Genomic DNA, 15,075 nt, shown 5'->3' with positions numbered 1-15,075 from the left:
CTCATTCGAGGATATTTTTCCATTTATCTTCAGATAGAGTGGGAGGAAGGGAGAGAGAGAGAGAGAGAGAGAGAGAAACAGTGACGTGAGAGACACATTGACTGGTTGCCTCCCACACGACTCTGGGCCAGGGATGAACCGCAACCAAGGTACGTGCTCATGACTGGAATTAAATCCGAGACGCGTTGCCCTGCGGGCTGATGCTCTAACTGCTGAGCCAAACTGGCCAGGGCTAAAATGGATTCTTTAACTCTTAGTACATATTGTGATGGGGGTTGAATTGGTACAGCAAGAGGCAATTATTCTGCTACCTCAATAATTAGAGGATTATAAGTAATGCAGGGGGGGGACACCTGCATTGGTGTTAGTAACTTTTGCAGTTGTATTGCTTTTGGGTGGTGATGCTTAATGATCTGTTCGTACTTATTTTAAAAAAACACACCTCCATTTTAAAATAAAAGTGCTTGTTTTGAATACAATTTAATATGATTTGTCAAAGAACAGTTTTTGAGTTCTTAATTTATTTTCATCTTAGATCAAAGATCAAAGTTACTTGTTACACTTGGAATCTAAATGGGATTTCACCTACATGTCATTATTATGTAGGAAATCTTAAGCATATGTTGTGTGAAGTCACTTTTTCATTCTATTCTGGGCTGAATGAAGCCCAGAATTATTGATCCTCTGTTATATGATTAGAGACAGTTCCATTCATACTACTAATTCTCAGTCACTTGCAAAGAGAAACTCCTAGGACTGCCTTGAACTCCTGAGCTCCCACTGAGAATTCTTGATTTGCCACAGAACACCCCACCCTGACCCTTGCTGGATTAGAAAAAGGAAAAAACGTACTTTCTCTGTACTCAACTTTCTTTCCCGGCTGGATGGGTTATTGTTACTATGGAGGCTATTGTAGGGAAATTTTAGAAGTATTTACCTCATTATAGATTTACAGAGAAAGATAAGTTATTAAAGAAAAGATAGGATAGTATACAGAAACAAATTTTGTTTTTTCAGGATTCCCAGGCAATTCTTATAATAATGATCCTTCTTCCTCAAAGATACCTGTTTCCAAATTATCTAAATTTTTTCATATTACTTTGTATGAAATCTTTAGTTTTTACTTTAAAATTTTTGAAAATAGACATCCTTGCTGAAAAGTTCAGATACTAAAGGGAGCATTATGGTGCTATTATTAATTCACACAGTGATTGAAAATGGAGATGGAAGGGATTTGTGGTTCTCTGAAGATAAGAAAAGAAAAGCCCATGTCAGATGTTTGCTGTTGCCAGAGAGAGCATGACAGGAGAGAGTGATAGAGGTCTGGGAAGACACTGGGTATTTGGTGGCCTGAAGGACAGAAGAGTAATACAGAGTAGGAGAGGGGAACCAGAGACAACATTTGCCTGTTTCAAAATGTTGCTTACAGTTATTAAGAAAATGGGAAGAAATTCTTGTCTTCTTAATACAGTGCTATATATCTTTCTGCTGCCAGGAGGAATAACCCCCCAAAAAAATGCATGGGAAAAAAATGGTCACCTGTGGTCATTATTATAATGTTCGTATATCAAAATATACTCCTAGTATTTAGAGATAACACAGTGTATATCTGGAACTACCTCACCTAACGATGAACCAGAATGAATTTATGACAAGCTATTGTCTCCATACTATAGAAGCAGTAATTTCAGCATTTGGCAGTTAAAATTTGATAGGTTGCTACAGAAGCCAGGAACTCTCTGGAGTCTGAAGGAAGTGAGCTGCTGAAGATGCTGCAAGAGTCCTGCTTAAACAGAGTTGAAATGCACTTTTATTGCCTTCTCTCATGAGAACTGTATAAAGTGAAATACAATTATTTTGTATTTCAGATTGCTGGATCTGATAGAATAAAAGCCTGTTTATGTTAGTGGAAAATAAAAAAATAACAGTACGTGTTTTACCTGCTTAAATAATTTATTAGTTTATGAATATTTACATTGTATAATTTTATCTTAAAAATGCTTTTATTTCATTTTAGGTTACGTTTAGCAAGAATGAATGAAGAGATGCGGGAATCAGAAGGACTTTATGGACAGCCAGGTCAATATTCTACTAATAATCATACCGAAATGCAGTATAAGAAATGCATTCAGGAATTTATCAGTTTACAATTGGAAGACTCTTAATTCTTTAGCAAACTAAATATTATAGAGTTTTTCTAACTTGTAAATTGTGAGTTGTTAAGTATGTACTGTACCCATTGAATTCTTGGGGGTGGTTAACTCCTGGGCCTTTAAAATACATAAGTATTCCTATTACAGTATACATTTACTTGCTGTATTTAACTCTGGCTGCTGACTTCTTTCTCTGCTGTACAGATGTCTTCCACATATATTCCAGTGAAGTGAATGGAATGATAATGAATATACACTTACAGCAGCACAATAGTCGTTTTCTTTTTGAAGTTCTCTTTAGATGTCAAGTGAATATAACAAAATGATTTTCTTTTTGTTATTCAGGGAATTTCTATAAATTGTGTTCAGGGAAATAAATCACCATGTGTTTGGCATATAAAAAGTCAGTATGGAAAATACTTAGAAAATGAATTGAAGGTTTAAAATAAAATTTACCAGAAGGTTAAGAAGCCTGTAATGGGAGTGGAGTTAGTTTAAAAGTCATAAAGAAAAAAGCCTCATTTTACCTTATAGCTTTACCCCACACAATTGTAGAGTATCTGTTGGGTAAATGGACATTTTTTAAACAATATTTTGTGACCCTGATGGCAAAGTAGACATTCATATTAGAGAAATCTAACTCAGGATCAGCTCAAGTCTCATCTTGAGTAATTTTCACCCTTGAGTCAAGATGTTAAGGAAAGGAAGGAATGTTGTGATCAGATTCCTCTCTTTGATGAACATATCGATTAATTGGATCTGCAATTTTATGAAGTTGAGTATATGAATTACTAATTTATCTGTTTTAAATTCATATGCGTATTAGCAGAAATTTCTGAAATTAATGACTAAAATAATTGAAACTGTTCCATATATTTGATTTTTTAAATGAATATTAATATATTATTTAAAAAGTGGCTTGATAATATCTATTTTTCCTGTTTAAATGTTTTGAAATTTCTGTACTTTGTGCTAGCTTCAGTCATTTACTTTTATTTTAACCAGATTAATATATAATTAATATAAATATAGGGCCATTCCTTTCTCAGAGGACTGTATTTACTACTTATTTTTGGTCTAATTGAATAGGGTACAAGTAAGAACTTTGAGAATAGAGGAACTTCATCTAGATACTTCTATTCTAGGGTATCCCACTTTAATCCTATGGATCAAACAATACTACTGACTCATAATATACCAAGATATAAGAGAGCTGATTAAGGGTGAAGTCTCGGTGTTAATTCTGAATTTCACCCATTTGTTTTAAACTTGAATGTTAGATTTTAAATGTTATTATTTTGTAACATATACTTAATGATAGTATTACGAGGCCATTTTTGAGGCCTTTGTGTTTAAGCACTTTAAAATAAGTATTATTCAAAGGTTATGACCGGTATTTGTAAGATAAGAGTGATCTTCAAGATTGTAAGTTAAACAATTTTTTTCCTTGAAATTTTAAACTTAAATGTTTGGTCAGCTGCTCTTTCCTTAAGGTGTATGCTGATGAAGTTACACCCAACTGATTAGTCAGAAGGTCAGTGGTCGACTTTTCTCTGGAGTTGGGACAGGGCCTTTATGTTCTTGCGACTTCTGGTTCCACCCAAATTGCTTGGGCTTCCGCCACCATTTAGGAGCATTCATATGTCTCTTTCACTGTCATTTTATGTATAAGTTTATGAGCATATACTTTCCATTCATCTGTAGAAAAATAGATTTTTGCAGTTTATTTTAATGAAAATTTGGAGGAAAAAAAAAAAGCCTGGTTTAAAAAAAAAATCTTTTCTACCACTCTCAAATTTCAGTTTAGAGGTTAAAAAATAGATCAGAATTCTGAAATGGTATATCAGCAGAATAAAATGAAATTTTGATCTATTTGAAGATCATCTTGATAATTAGATTTTTCTAATTAGATTTATTTAGAGAGTCTGATAAATAGCAGAACAATTTTATACTTATACAGGTGACGTGGTGAAATGGCACAGCAATTGCTCTCTGGCTACTTTTCTTTCCCTTTATGAGTCTTTGGAGAGCAAATATGTTTGTTTAGGCAGCAGGTCTTTTTTTCCCCTTCACCTATCACTGTAAATTCTTCTCATAGATTTTGATTGGTTATTTTATCTAGATACTTTTTTGTTGTTGCCTACCATAAGAAAGAAAATCTCACAATTCTGGATAATTTTTAAGTGCAAATATTTTCAGTCTTTTGATAATGAAAAGTCCTACCATTTAAAAGACTCAGACATTACGTTTGGGAATCATGGACCTATTTCTAGAAAATTCCACTTCTGAATTTTCTATCCACAATCCTGACCTCAGACTCCTGATTTTTTTTGCAAGGTGACTTTAAGAGTACATATTTCCTAAAGGGAAGATTTATCTATTCCTCTTTATCAGTTATTGCAACTCTTAGGAGAACTGGGGTGGTGAGTGAGATATACCATGCTCTGAATGGATGGAAACCAGTTTGGTGGTTCCTACAGTTCAGTTTCTGGTTCTAGGATTCCCCTTGATTGTTGGCAGTTTCTTAGATGGTTAAAATCACTGCTTTAATTAACCACTACTAGTTATGTGAGTCGGTGTCTGGCACAGGCTGATCACTGATCTAATCAGTTATAAAAGGAGGCTGTAATCCACCCAGAGGGGCAGGATTAGTTGGGGGTGGGGCTTACCATGCTGCCATCTCTTTGCTCAAGAACGAAATCAACAAATCTTAGATCATTATAACTGCTGTTGTAGTGGCTATTCTGAATACTAAAAATCAAAAATTATTTTACACTGTCAGTGAAAACACAGCAGTTCACATTTTAAAAATTCAGAACTGTCCAGGCACATAGAAAAGTTAACTTTCTGAAGTTAACACAATACAGTGTGATTAAGTAATTTAAAGGACATAATTTAGCATTACAAATATTGGGTGATTAGTTGTTTATCATTAATAATAAACAGTTAAATGTACTTCTGTAAACTTTCCAGAGCATCATATTCTGGGTTATTGTTTATATATTCTAGTGTAGACAAGTTATAGTTGCCTTGGGAAAAATTCTAAATGATGAAAATTATATTTAAATTTTAAAGGATCACATTGAAGTCATTTGTGTTAACGATATTAAATATCTTACCCACTATTGTTATTGTAACATTTGTTTTTAACCACACGTTTTGAAGCCTAAGAAAGGTATTATATTGATAGTCCATAGATTTAGTGTTCTTTTTTTTATTAGAACCTGAATGTTAACAAAAGTTTTTTTGTGAGTGTGAAGGTGAGACTCCTTCTGTATTGTATTAACTCTTTTAAATTGTATTTAGTAAGTGAAACCAATGATTAGTGTAGCACCAACAATTTCCTTCAAGGAAGCATTTAATTCAGTGAATAAAAGATCTTATAATTTGTTTTGCATGGTACAATGGTTCTACTAAAATGTACTTGTGTAATAGGTACTAGATAATTTTAAAACAAAAACTGGAAAACCACAAAAAGAAAAAATATCCACAGCTTGTTATACAAAATATGCATTGCTAATAGTAGAAGCCATATATTGCCATTGTACTGTTGTAATACTTAAGAATGCTCATCTGGTGCTATCTGTAAACTATTTGGCATTAGTGTCTGCTAGATCCTTCTTCCTATTTCTTCTTGAATGTATAATGTGTGCCTTTTAAGTTATGTCTGGTGTTGAATGGTAAAATCAGTGTGGTATTTTTGTATTATAATCTGCACTTTACACTTTCTTGGAAAGTAAAATTCCAGACTCTCCAGTTTAAATAGTATTTTAAAAATATTTATAATGTTTACAATAAATATTTTAAATATTTTAATTCAACATCTAAGAAAAATTTTTAAATATTTTATATGGTTTCTTAATTAATATTTAATGTTGGTCTCTTCTCGATTTATTTTATATCTTTTAGAATGGCTAAAAATGGGACTAGATTGTAGTTTGTCTTTTAATGTGGGAGTAAACTTTTAAGAAATCATGGGTATAATTCAGTTGTCTTACCAGTTGTTCCAGCATGTCAACCTTTATTTTTATTGTTTTAGCAATGAGTTAGATGGTACTCTTAGCCAACCCTATTTAAGATTCTTTACTTTTTTTCTTTTTAAAGTAGATTGATTCAGGTCATGAGAAATTTCCAGGGTTAAGTGAAAACTATATAGAGTTTTTAATAACTTGGTTTTTACATAGACTAAATATTAAAAGTGACTAAATATTAAATTTTTTTATTGAAAAATTTGGGTTATGCTGTTAGACCTTTTTACTAGATCTTTATCCCCTTCCCCGAACTTTTTTCTAATTCTCTAGCTTTTGGTATGACATCTATTGCCTCAAAAATCTCACTTTTCAAAAGCTGACAAAACTTACTGCACTATTAAAATAACTGTAGCAGATGAGTCTGTAATAAGATGGATGCAAGGTATATTTTGGGAAATAATTCTAAAACCATGTTGCAACAATAGTCATGTAAAATAGCGTTTAACAGTCTAAATCTCGAAAACAGAACTATGCCAAGCTTCTGTATAAAGCTAATGTTTAATAGGAAGCATTCATGGTGGATGACTCATCTTGAATATAAGATTTTATTTTATACAAATCCTTTATCTAAGGAATAATGTGTATGTGTGTGTATATATTTAATTTCTCATGGCAAGAAATACAGTATTCAATTAGCTGTAGTGTCAATATGTGTAATCTTACTCTACAAGCGTATTTATATGTATATCCATATGTCTGTTATTCTAATTTAATATGTTTTTGGTATTGATTCCCTTTTTTGTCATAGCATTCTTGCTCATATGGCCTATAGTAAATAAAGAAAACTTCTGACTAAATGTGAAATTATGATTTTATAGTCTTTTTCTAGGCTTTATCATTTTTATAAGCTTAGTAAGCAGTGGATTAGGTTAAAATTAGAGTTAATTTCTTTTTCACATGCTATTTAAATTAAAATGCCTTTTAATTAAAAGATAATATTAAAACAGGCTTTTTCCTCATATTAGAATATCAGTTTTGTCTTGGTAATAACTTGCATCCATCAGAAACATTTAGTGTTTGGTTTTGGTCTTTCCTTTTGGTCTTGATCAAGGGAAATACTTAAAGAATGCCTTGTTTACTATACCTCACTTAGAATGACTTTAATTTCTCATGTATTAATAAATGTACTTCTGCACATTGCTTTACAATTCTTGCATCTTTGCTCTCTTCTAACTCTGAACTTTCCTCTGTGGCTGCGTTTGAGGTGCTTTTTCAGGTATAGTTTTTTTTCTTTTTCCTTTCACTGTATATTTTTCCAGCATTTATATTTAGTTAATCTTTTTCTTTCAAAAATGCTCATCTGAACAAAATTTTAATGTAATGAATTATAGTTACTTGTCATAATGAATGTTGTTTATTAATTTTTTTCATTGTATAAATTTTAAAAATGTCCTTTTTTACTTTCATGCAGGTGATGAAACTTATCAGGACATTTTTCGTGATTTTTCCCAAATGGCATCCAATAATCCAGAAAAACTAAATCGTTTCCAGCAAGATTCACAGAAATTCTGAATTTTTTTTAAGAAGGGGAAAATATTAAATCTGGTGACTTCCTACATAGATCTGAAAACTCACAAATTTTTACTACTTTAATTCTACTTAATTTTAGTAGCTATTGAGTAGTTTGGAAAAAAGGTACCCATTCATTGATGTAAAGTAAAACAGGGCTTTAGTAGTTGGAAGAGGAGCCTTCTTTAAGACCTCAGAAAAGGAAAAGAGCCCATTTAAAGGGCTATTTTTATAGGTAAAAGTTTACTCTAGAATTATTTCATTTTAGGTTACTAGATCCTAAGAGTTTAGACAGAAATCCCTTTTTTTTGTTAGTGGATGGTAGCATTGATTTTTCTTCTGTGCCTCATGCCCAGTATCATTCAGTTAAGCGTGTCTGCATCAAGTGGGAGCCAACTGTCCTGCCTGTCTCAAGAGTATGTCTTTTCTTTAGTTTCCCGGATAATTTTTAGTGGTTCAGAAATTGTTTTGTTTTGTTTGGTAGTCTAGCTGTCATGCACACAATATGTAATTTAATTAATAACTAGAGAGTATGTTTCCCCCATTTACCCATAATTGCAGTTATATTCCTTAGATGTCTGGTTATTGCGCAATACTTTACATACAGTGGTTGTACAGGTAGGTATAACTCAGTCTTTCAGGTTTATTCCATTTTATGAAACAAAAAGAAGCCCTTAACAATTTTTTTTTTTTAATCACCAAAAGATTCTCAGTTATAGAAATTGTAATTCTTCATTGTTGGGTTGATTTCTTAAAACCCTGACAAATTTATTGATGAAATAAAACTGTTTCAAGGTTACGCTTTCATCAGATTGTAACTTTCAAAGGAAAGGCTGATTTATAAAATAATATAGAGCATTTTTGTATTTGAAATTTGTCTTTTTCACGATACATTTTTGCTATTGGTCCTTGTGAAAGGAAAATCTCATAAAAGGAGAAAAAACTTCATGTTTTCTTAGTTTTAACTAAAGTGTGGCATTCAATTGCTTTTTAATTTTTTCAACATCTATCCTGTGTACTTGTACACAGTATATGCTCTTTTAAATTATAATATCTATATAGCTTTAATATTTGGTTATATGAATCACAGACCCTTGAATTCCAAAATATTGTGGATATACTAATTTTCATTGTATATGCTACAAATTAGTCTGATTTCATCTTTGGTTGACAAATCTTGTCAAGAGTATAAAATAATTTGCCTTACAGTTTCTTTCTAATATTGTCAACAATTAAGTTTAATCTTCTTTTATAAGTTACATGTGTTATTGTTGATACTCAGTTTCTAAATAAGAGAAGTTTTCAAACTTGTGTTATCAAATAAGTAGACAAATAATACTTAATTGGGTAGAAATACATTTTCTAACATCCCTTCCCCCCAATAACTAGAGTTTTCTAAATTAACTGACCATCAAAATGGAATCTGTCTAAACAGGAATTATACTGAAATAAATTCATATCACAGAAAAGGTTCCATGTTTGACCAATTCAAGAATGCTTATTTAGTAATAATCACTGCATATTAGATAAGAATAAAGACTGTTTATGAATTACTTCTAAGGATATGCTAATTTACAAAACTTTGTATTGTAATTAAAACCATAACAGGAACAGTAAATCTTTCCTGTTTCACCTCAGTCACAGGTCAACTGGCTTGGCAAAAGTCTGATTTATAACATTTTTATTAGAGTATACATACCTTGAGAATAATTTTTAGAAAAACTCAAGAATAACGAAATACGTTAAAAACAAACATAAAGAAAGGAAGAGAAAAGAAAAAAGAGCCTCACTTTTCCTTTGTAGTGCCTATTCCTGTTTTAATCCTATGATTTCACTCCTAAAGCTTCTAAACCTCTATCTGAGGAATTCTAGGCATTTTTGCTTTTGGATCCAGCCATTGGTGCTTCAGAAAATCTCTGGGATCTCTAGTTGTGAAGGTAATTCTTCATGACCCTCTTACCTCCTGTGGCTTGTTAAGAGATGTATTTAAAGTACACTAAAGATGATCATGGTTCTGAATATCTTCAGAGAAAGCAAAATCTTTAACAGCACAGGGAATCTGGTACTACAAAAATACATTTCTGTGCCCCGATTTCTTGAATATGCTGAGACATAATTTGGAATAAATGTGGCAGAAATGATACAGTAAACAGCAAGGCTATAAATAGCTACAAGTAGTTACAAAGTAAGTTGGCGCTTACCAGGGTAAATTTAGCTGTGTCAATTGACAGCTTTTCTGTAATATGTAATAGATATGAGTTTTATTACTGTGTGAAGTATTCAATGCATTATGAGAAACTGCAGTGTAAACAATGTTAATCATACTCTTGGGCTTCATAGGTCAATATGATTGCCCTGTTTTCTTTCCCTAATTCATCTGCTGATAATAGTTTCTGATTCTTTGTCATTGTTCTGTTAGATTATATCATTAGCTCATTAACTTGAAAGATTAATATCAAAATAAGAATATTGTTTACACTATTAGGAATTCATTAGGTGCAGTTTCATGAACTAGACTAGCCTAAAGGTAATTGAGTGGTTTATTTGCGATTTCTCAATGTCACATGTTTAAGATTTTAAAAATTACCTTTGGTACAAGTCCTTAGAAATTCAGGAGTTTCTAGAGATTACATTGTTTGCCTAATTTATACTGGTCTTCATTATAGATTTTAATGAACTGGTGTTTGCTTCCCAAAATGTATAGATTTAGTTTGGAATATGTACTTTGGTTCTTCATGAGTGCATGTTGAAAAAAAACACACAACATATGCCTTTACAGTCTGGACCACTCAAGTTTGTGATGTATTAAGCAGTATTTTAGAAATATTTTATACATGTGAAGTATGGTCACAATCAACCAAATTATATTTAAGACTAAATTTACTACCCATTTTGAATAATAAGATATTTCCATATCACTCTTAGATTGTGAAATTAACTCTTCTCTTTGATAGCACTTTTGGTCATGGATGTGAGCTAGAAAAATGATGTTTTTATAGAAATATGTGTCCAGAATGACTTCAGACCTGCATGGAATAGTGGAAAGAGCACTGACTAGTAGTTACTATTATTTTTGGATTCAGAGCTCCTCACAAATAAAATGAGTGTGATGAAACAAAGTGAAACTATAACAATATCTCATTGTATACTGTACTGCTGTTCACAACATACGTTGACGTTACTTTATCTCACCTGCTTTCACAGTAGGACTTCTGTGATCTTACTCTAAGAGCGCAGTATTGTCTCTTCTTTGATCTGGGCTACTCCTCTTGTTTTACAGAGGGGGCCACTGGTTTGCTGGTTGGTGGCATAGGATGACACCAGAACCCTTGTCTGACTGACTGTTTTTGTAGTTGGAGGCACTTTATTTGTATCATGAATTGATTTGAAATCATTGTAAAGCAGCAAAATCTGATAATGAATGCCAGCTTTCCTTGTGTTTGATAAAGACTCCAAATATTCTGGAGAACCTGGATATATGATTACCTTGAGGGAATAGATTAGGATTTGAAGACATTAAATTGTAGGAAAATTTACGTTTTTGCAATAACAAACATTAATGGAAGCAAAATATTGCAAAGGTATTTTTAATTTACTATATACAGGCATACCTCGTTTTATTGTGCTTTGCTTTATTGCACTTCACAGATGTTGTATCTTTACAAACTGAAGGCAAGACCCTCCACCAGCAAAAAGATTATAACTTGCTTTATTGCAATACTTGCTTTATTGTTGTGGTCTGGAAATGAACCCACAGTATCTCTGTGGTATGTCTGTACTTATAAATTTCTTGAAGAAAGATAACTAAACAGGGTTTGTATTCAGTTTGGTTGAATCCTGACATCTACAAATATGATTTTGGGGACATCCATTTCTGTTTACATAAATTTATCTACTTATAATGAGATAATTGGGGGAGCAAAGCAAGGTTTGATTTAATAAGCTTCTCTCTGTATTGGTCTTTTTACTATTTTATGTTCTAGATTTTCTTACTTTTCCTCAACACCCCTCCACACCTTTTGCCTGTTAATTTTAAACAGGGAAAGCTTGCTACGTTATAAAGATTGTTGACATCGTTTATTTTACACAAAGGCTAAAGGTTAACTTTTGGAAATGATGAGCTACTTATGTGTTTACTTGTGCTTTGTGGTATCTTTGGATCATTCCAGTCATACATACTTATTACATGTAATATTTCTTGCTACATGTGAAAGGGTATATTTTAAAGAATGTATAACCAACATGTCATTTACTTTTTATTAGTACGTAGAGAATTTGTATCTAATTCATGAATGTAGTTTTATTGTAGTTTGTCATTGTAAATGGAACAAAGTACATGATCTTTATAGTTATTCTAAAGTGTACATTATGTAAGAATTGTAAATATTATACTTGATTAAATACTTTGTATGCTGAAAAAATTATTATAAGTCAATAAAAATTTCACCTCTGGCATACTTCTTTTATGCTCAGATTTTCACTTTATTGTAAACTACAGCTGCAGGCTTATTTGTTAACAGCTGTCAGGTTTAGGTTTCTATATTCCTTTCCAGTCCTGTCAAATCGATCCAGATTGCTCCTATATCCTGATTGCTTCAATAAAGAAATACATTTTGATCTTTTAAACATTTTCTTCTGCCTGCTCACTGAGTTGTATGGGTCCTAATTCATTAGATAAAAACCACGAAGGCTGTTTGGAGCCCTAGCTTTTTATTTCCATTATGATTGACATATATGTTGAAGTTTCTAATCTACACAATAAATTCGCATTGGATCCTTTTAGTAAACAAGAACATGTTTTTATATGAATTGAGATGGAAGGAATGGAAGGATTGAAAGAACAGATTTGGAAGTGAGTCACCTGCTTTGTCTTTAAAAGCTAATTGAAAGCAGACACAAAATTTTTCTGTGTATCTTGCTTTACTCCACTTCATTTCAGTTACAGAATAGTTCTATGAAGAAGAGAACCCACACTGCTAGTCAGTAAATGTTTTAAATGAAAACAAAGCCTGCTTTTCCCTTATTGCAAAAATAGTGCTTTTTCACTATAAAAATGTTTCAATTACAATTAGTAAAAAAGGAGATAATCATCCATAATTCCATCATCTGCCCATGCTGTCCAATGTGGTATCCACTAACCCCTTGTGGCTATTGGAATTTAAATTAGTTAAAATTACACAAAATTAAGAGTTTATTGGGGAAGGCAGAAGGGGGTGGGAGTGAGAAGAAGGGGGTCAGTGGGGGAAAAGGGACATCTAGTACTTTTAACAAAAATAAAATGTTTGCATTGCTATGCAATATGAGGGGAGAAGAGTATATCTGTCACACTGCCACATTTTAAGGGCTCACTAATGTGCCTTGTGACTACTGTTTTGAACATGGCAAATGATAGAACATACCCATCATCATAGGGAATTTTATTGGACAATACTGAGGGGGAAACTTAATTCCTTGGTATATGTCCTTATAGACCTTTGGGTATGTATATTTATATACAATTGGATCATACTGTTTTGTTATCTGCTTCTTTCACTTAATAAATGGGGAACACATTTTTAAGTCCCTAAGTAGTCTACATCACTTTGGGAAGAAATTTTTTTTCTTTATTTTTTTATAGAGAGAGGAGGGGAGAGGGAGAAAGAGATAGAAACATCGATGAGAGAGAACATTGATTGGCTGCCTTTCATATGCCACCCCCCCCCGGGGGGGGGGTTTGGCCCACAACCTGGGCATGTGCCCTGACTAGGAACCGAACCAGCAACCTCTTGGTGCGTGGGTTGACATTCAACAACTGAGCCACACTGGTCGGGCTGGGGAGAATTAAAAAAATACTTTATTACAAAAGTAGAATAACTTCAGTAATTATTACCTCATGCTAACATTGTTGTATCTATACTCCCACCCATTTTTTCCTCTTACCCGTATCTTTTTAAAAAACTAAATCCAAGACATTTAAACAATAAATCATTCAGTATAGACCTCTAAAAGAAAGACTCTTAAAAAAAAAAAAGGCCCAGTCATAAAACCACACTTTTTTAAACTAGAAAACTATATATTTCACGATTGTCTTAAATGTGTTTTTTTAAACCAGGTTCTTCAAATCAGAATTCATATTTCATTCATTGCAGTTGACTAATGTCTCTTGAGTCTCTGTAGGTTCTTCCATTATTTTTTTTTCTTAATTTCTACTTGTACTTGTTGAATACATTACTTTTATTGAAAGCATCATTTTATTTTATTTTTTAATATTTTTTGATTTTTTTAGAGAGAGAGGAAGGGAGAGAGAAAGATAGAAACATTGATGTGAGAAAAACATCAATTGGCTGCCTCCTGCACGCCCCCTACTGGGGATGGAGCTCTCATGTGCCCTGACAGGGAATCAAAGCAGGAGGTCTCAGTCCTTGGGACAATGCTCCATCTACACCTGCCAGGCTGAAAACATGGTTTTACTTTAGTCCCTTTATTGGTGAACATTTGATTCCAGTTTCTTGGCAATATACACCTAGCTCTGCCTTATTCTAAGGCTAGATATTTGAGTACATTCTTTATTTCCTTAGGATGAATTCCTATACTACTGGTTCACAATGCTGGTTTACAGTGGGTGGATATATTTTTGTGGTTCATTTAATGAGTCGGCATAGAAAGGTAGACACACCTGTTCTCTTGGAGTCTTGCCTTCTTCCAACAGAAAGATGGAACTAGGTAGTTTATAGATGGCCCTCATGGGATTGTGGGGGATGGTGTCTTAGCTGGACACTACTGGATTGGTTAGTGTTTAGAGACTACTTGTCGAGGCAGTGACATCTAAGCCAAGGTCTGAAGCAGAAAGAGGTTGGCTGGATGAAGGTTTAGGGCAGTGCTTTTCAAACTTTAGTCTGTAAAATAATCACTGTGGAGGGTCAGGCTCATTGAAGATAAATAGGGCCTGAGTCTTCATGTTTTGACAAAGCCTCCAGGTACTTCTAATGCCAACCAAATTTGAGAACCACTGTGTTAGGAAGAGATGTTCGTTTGGATAGAAGAGAGAACTGAAAGTTCTTGGAGGTCAGAAAGATTGTAGGGTTGCCAAAGGACCCTCAAGAAAAGTTGTACCATTAAAGAAAGCCTCATCTGCTGTGAAGGAATATGCCTGTCTTTCTGTATCCTTGACAGTATTGGGAAGTAAGTCAATACAAAAATAAATAAACAAATCTAATCATCTACCCAACTTTACAGATGTAGATAGTATCTGTGGCACCCTGGCTGGTTTGGCTCAGCGGTTAGAGCATCGGCCTGTGGTCCAGAGAGACCAGGGTTCGGTTCCCACTAAGGGCAGTTTGTCCTCGGCCTTGGTTGATCGTGAGGGTGGCAGCCACTCGATGTGTCCCTTTCACGTCGATGTT

General features: G+C 33.2%; 1 protein-coding gene across 5 annotated transcripts in view; it reads left to right on the top strand.

Moving 5' to 3' along the window:
• The window catches only part of ACAP2 (ArfGAP with coiled-coil, ankyrin repeat and PH domains 2), a 155,627-nt gene extending 144,046 nt beyond the window's left edge, over positions 1–11,581 (top strand). For 4 of the 5 annotated variants that reach the window (XM_036243331.1, XM_036243329.1, XM_036243333.1 and 1 more), the window contains 2 exons: positions 2,018–2,079; positions 7,596–11,581. In XM_036243331.1, coding sequence (XP_036099224.1) covers positions 2,018–2,079; positions 7,596–7,696 — 163 coding nt within the window. In that variant the 3' untranslated portion in view covers positions 7,697–11,581. The remainder of the gene's footprint in view (positions 1–2,017; positions 2,080–7,595) is intronic. The other variant, XM_036243330.1, reaches the window with a different exon arrangement.
• The last annotated feature ends 3,494 nt before the right edge of the window (positions 11,582–15,075 follow it).

Source organism: Molossus molossus, unplaced genomic scaffold (assembly GCF_014108415.1).
Source record: "Molossus molossus isolate mMolMol1 unplaced genomic scaffold, mMolMol1.p scaffold_m16_p_5, whole genome shotgun sequence".
NCBI classification, from domain to species: domain Eukaryota; kingdom Metazoa; phylum Chordata; class Mammalia; order Chiroptera; family Molossidae; genus Molossus; species Molossus molossus.
Note: the sequence above shows the minus strand (reverse complement) of the source record. Positions and strands in the feature narration are given on the sequence as shown.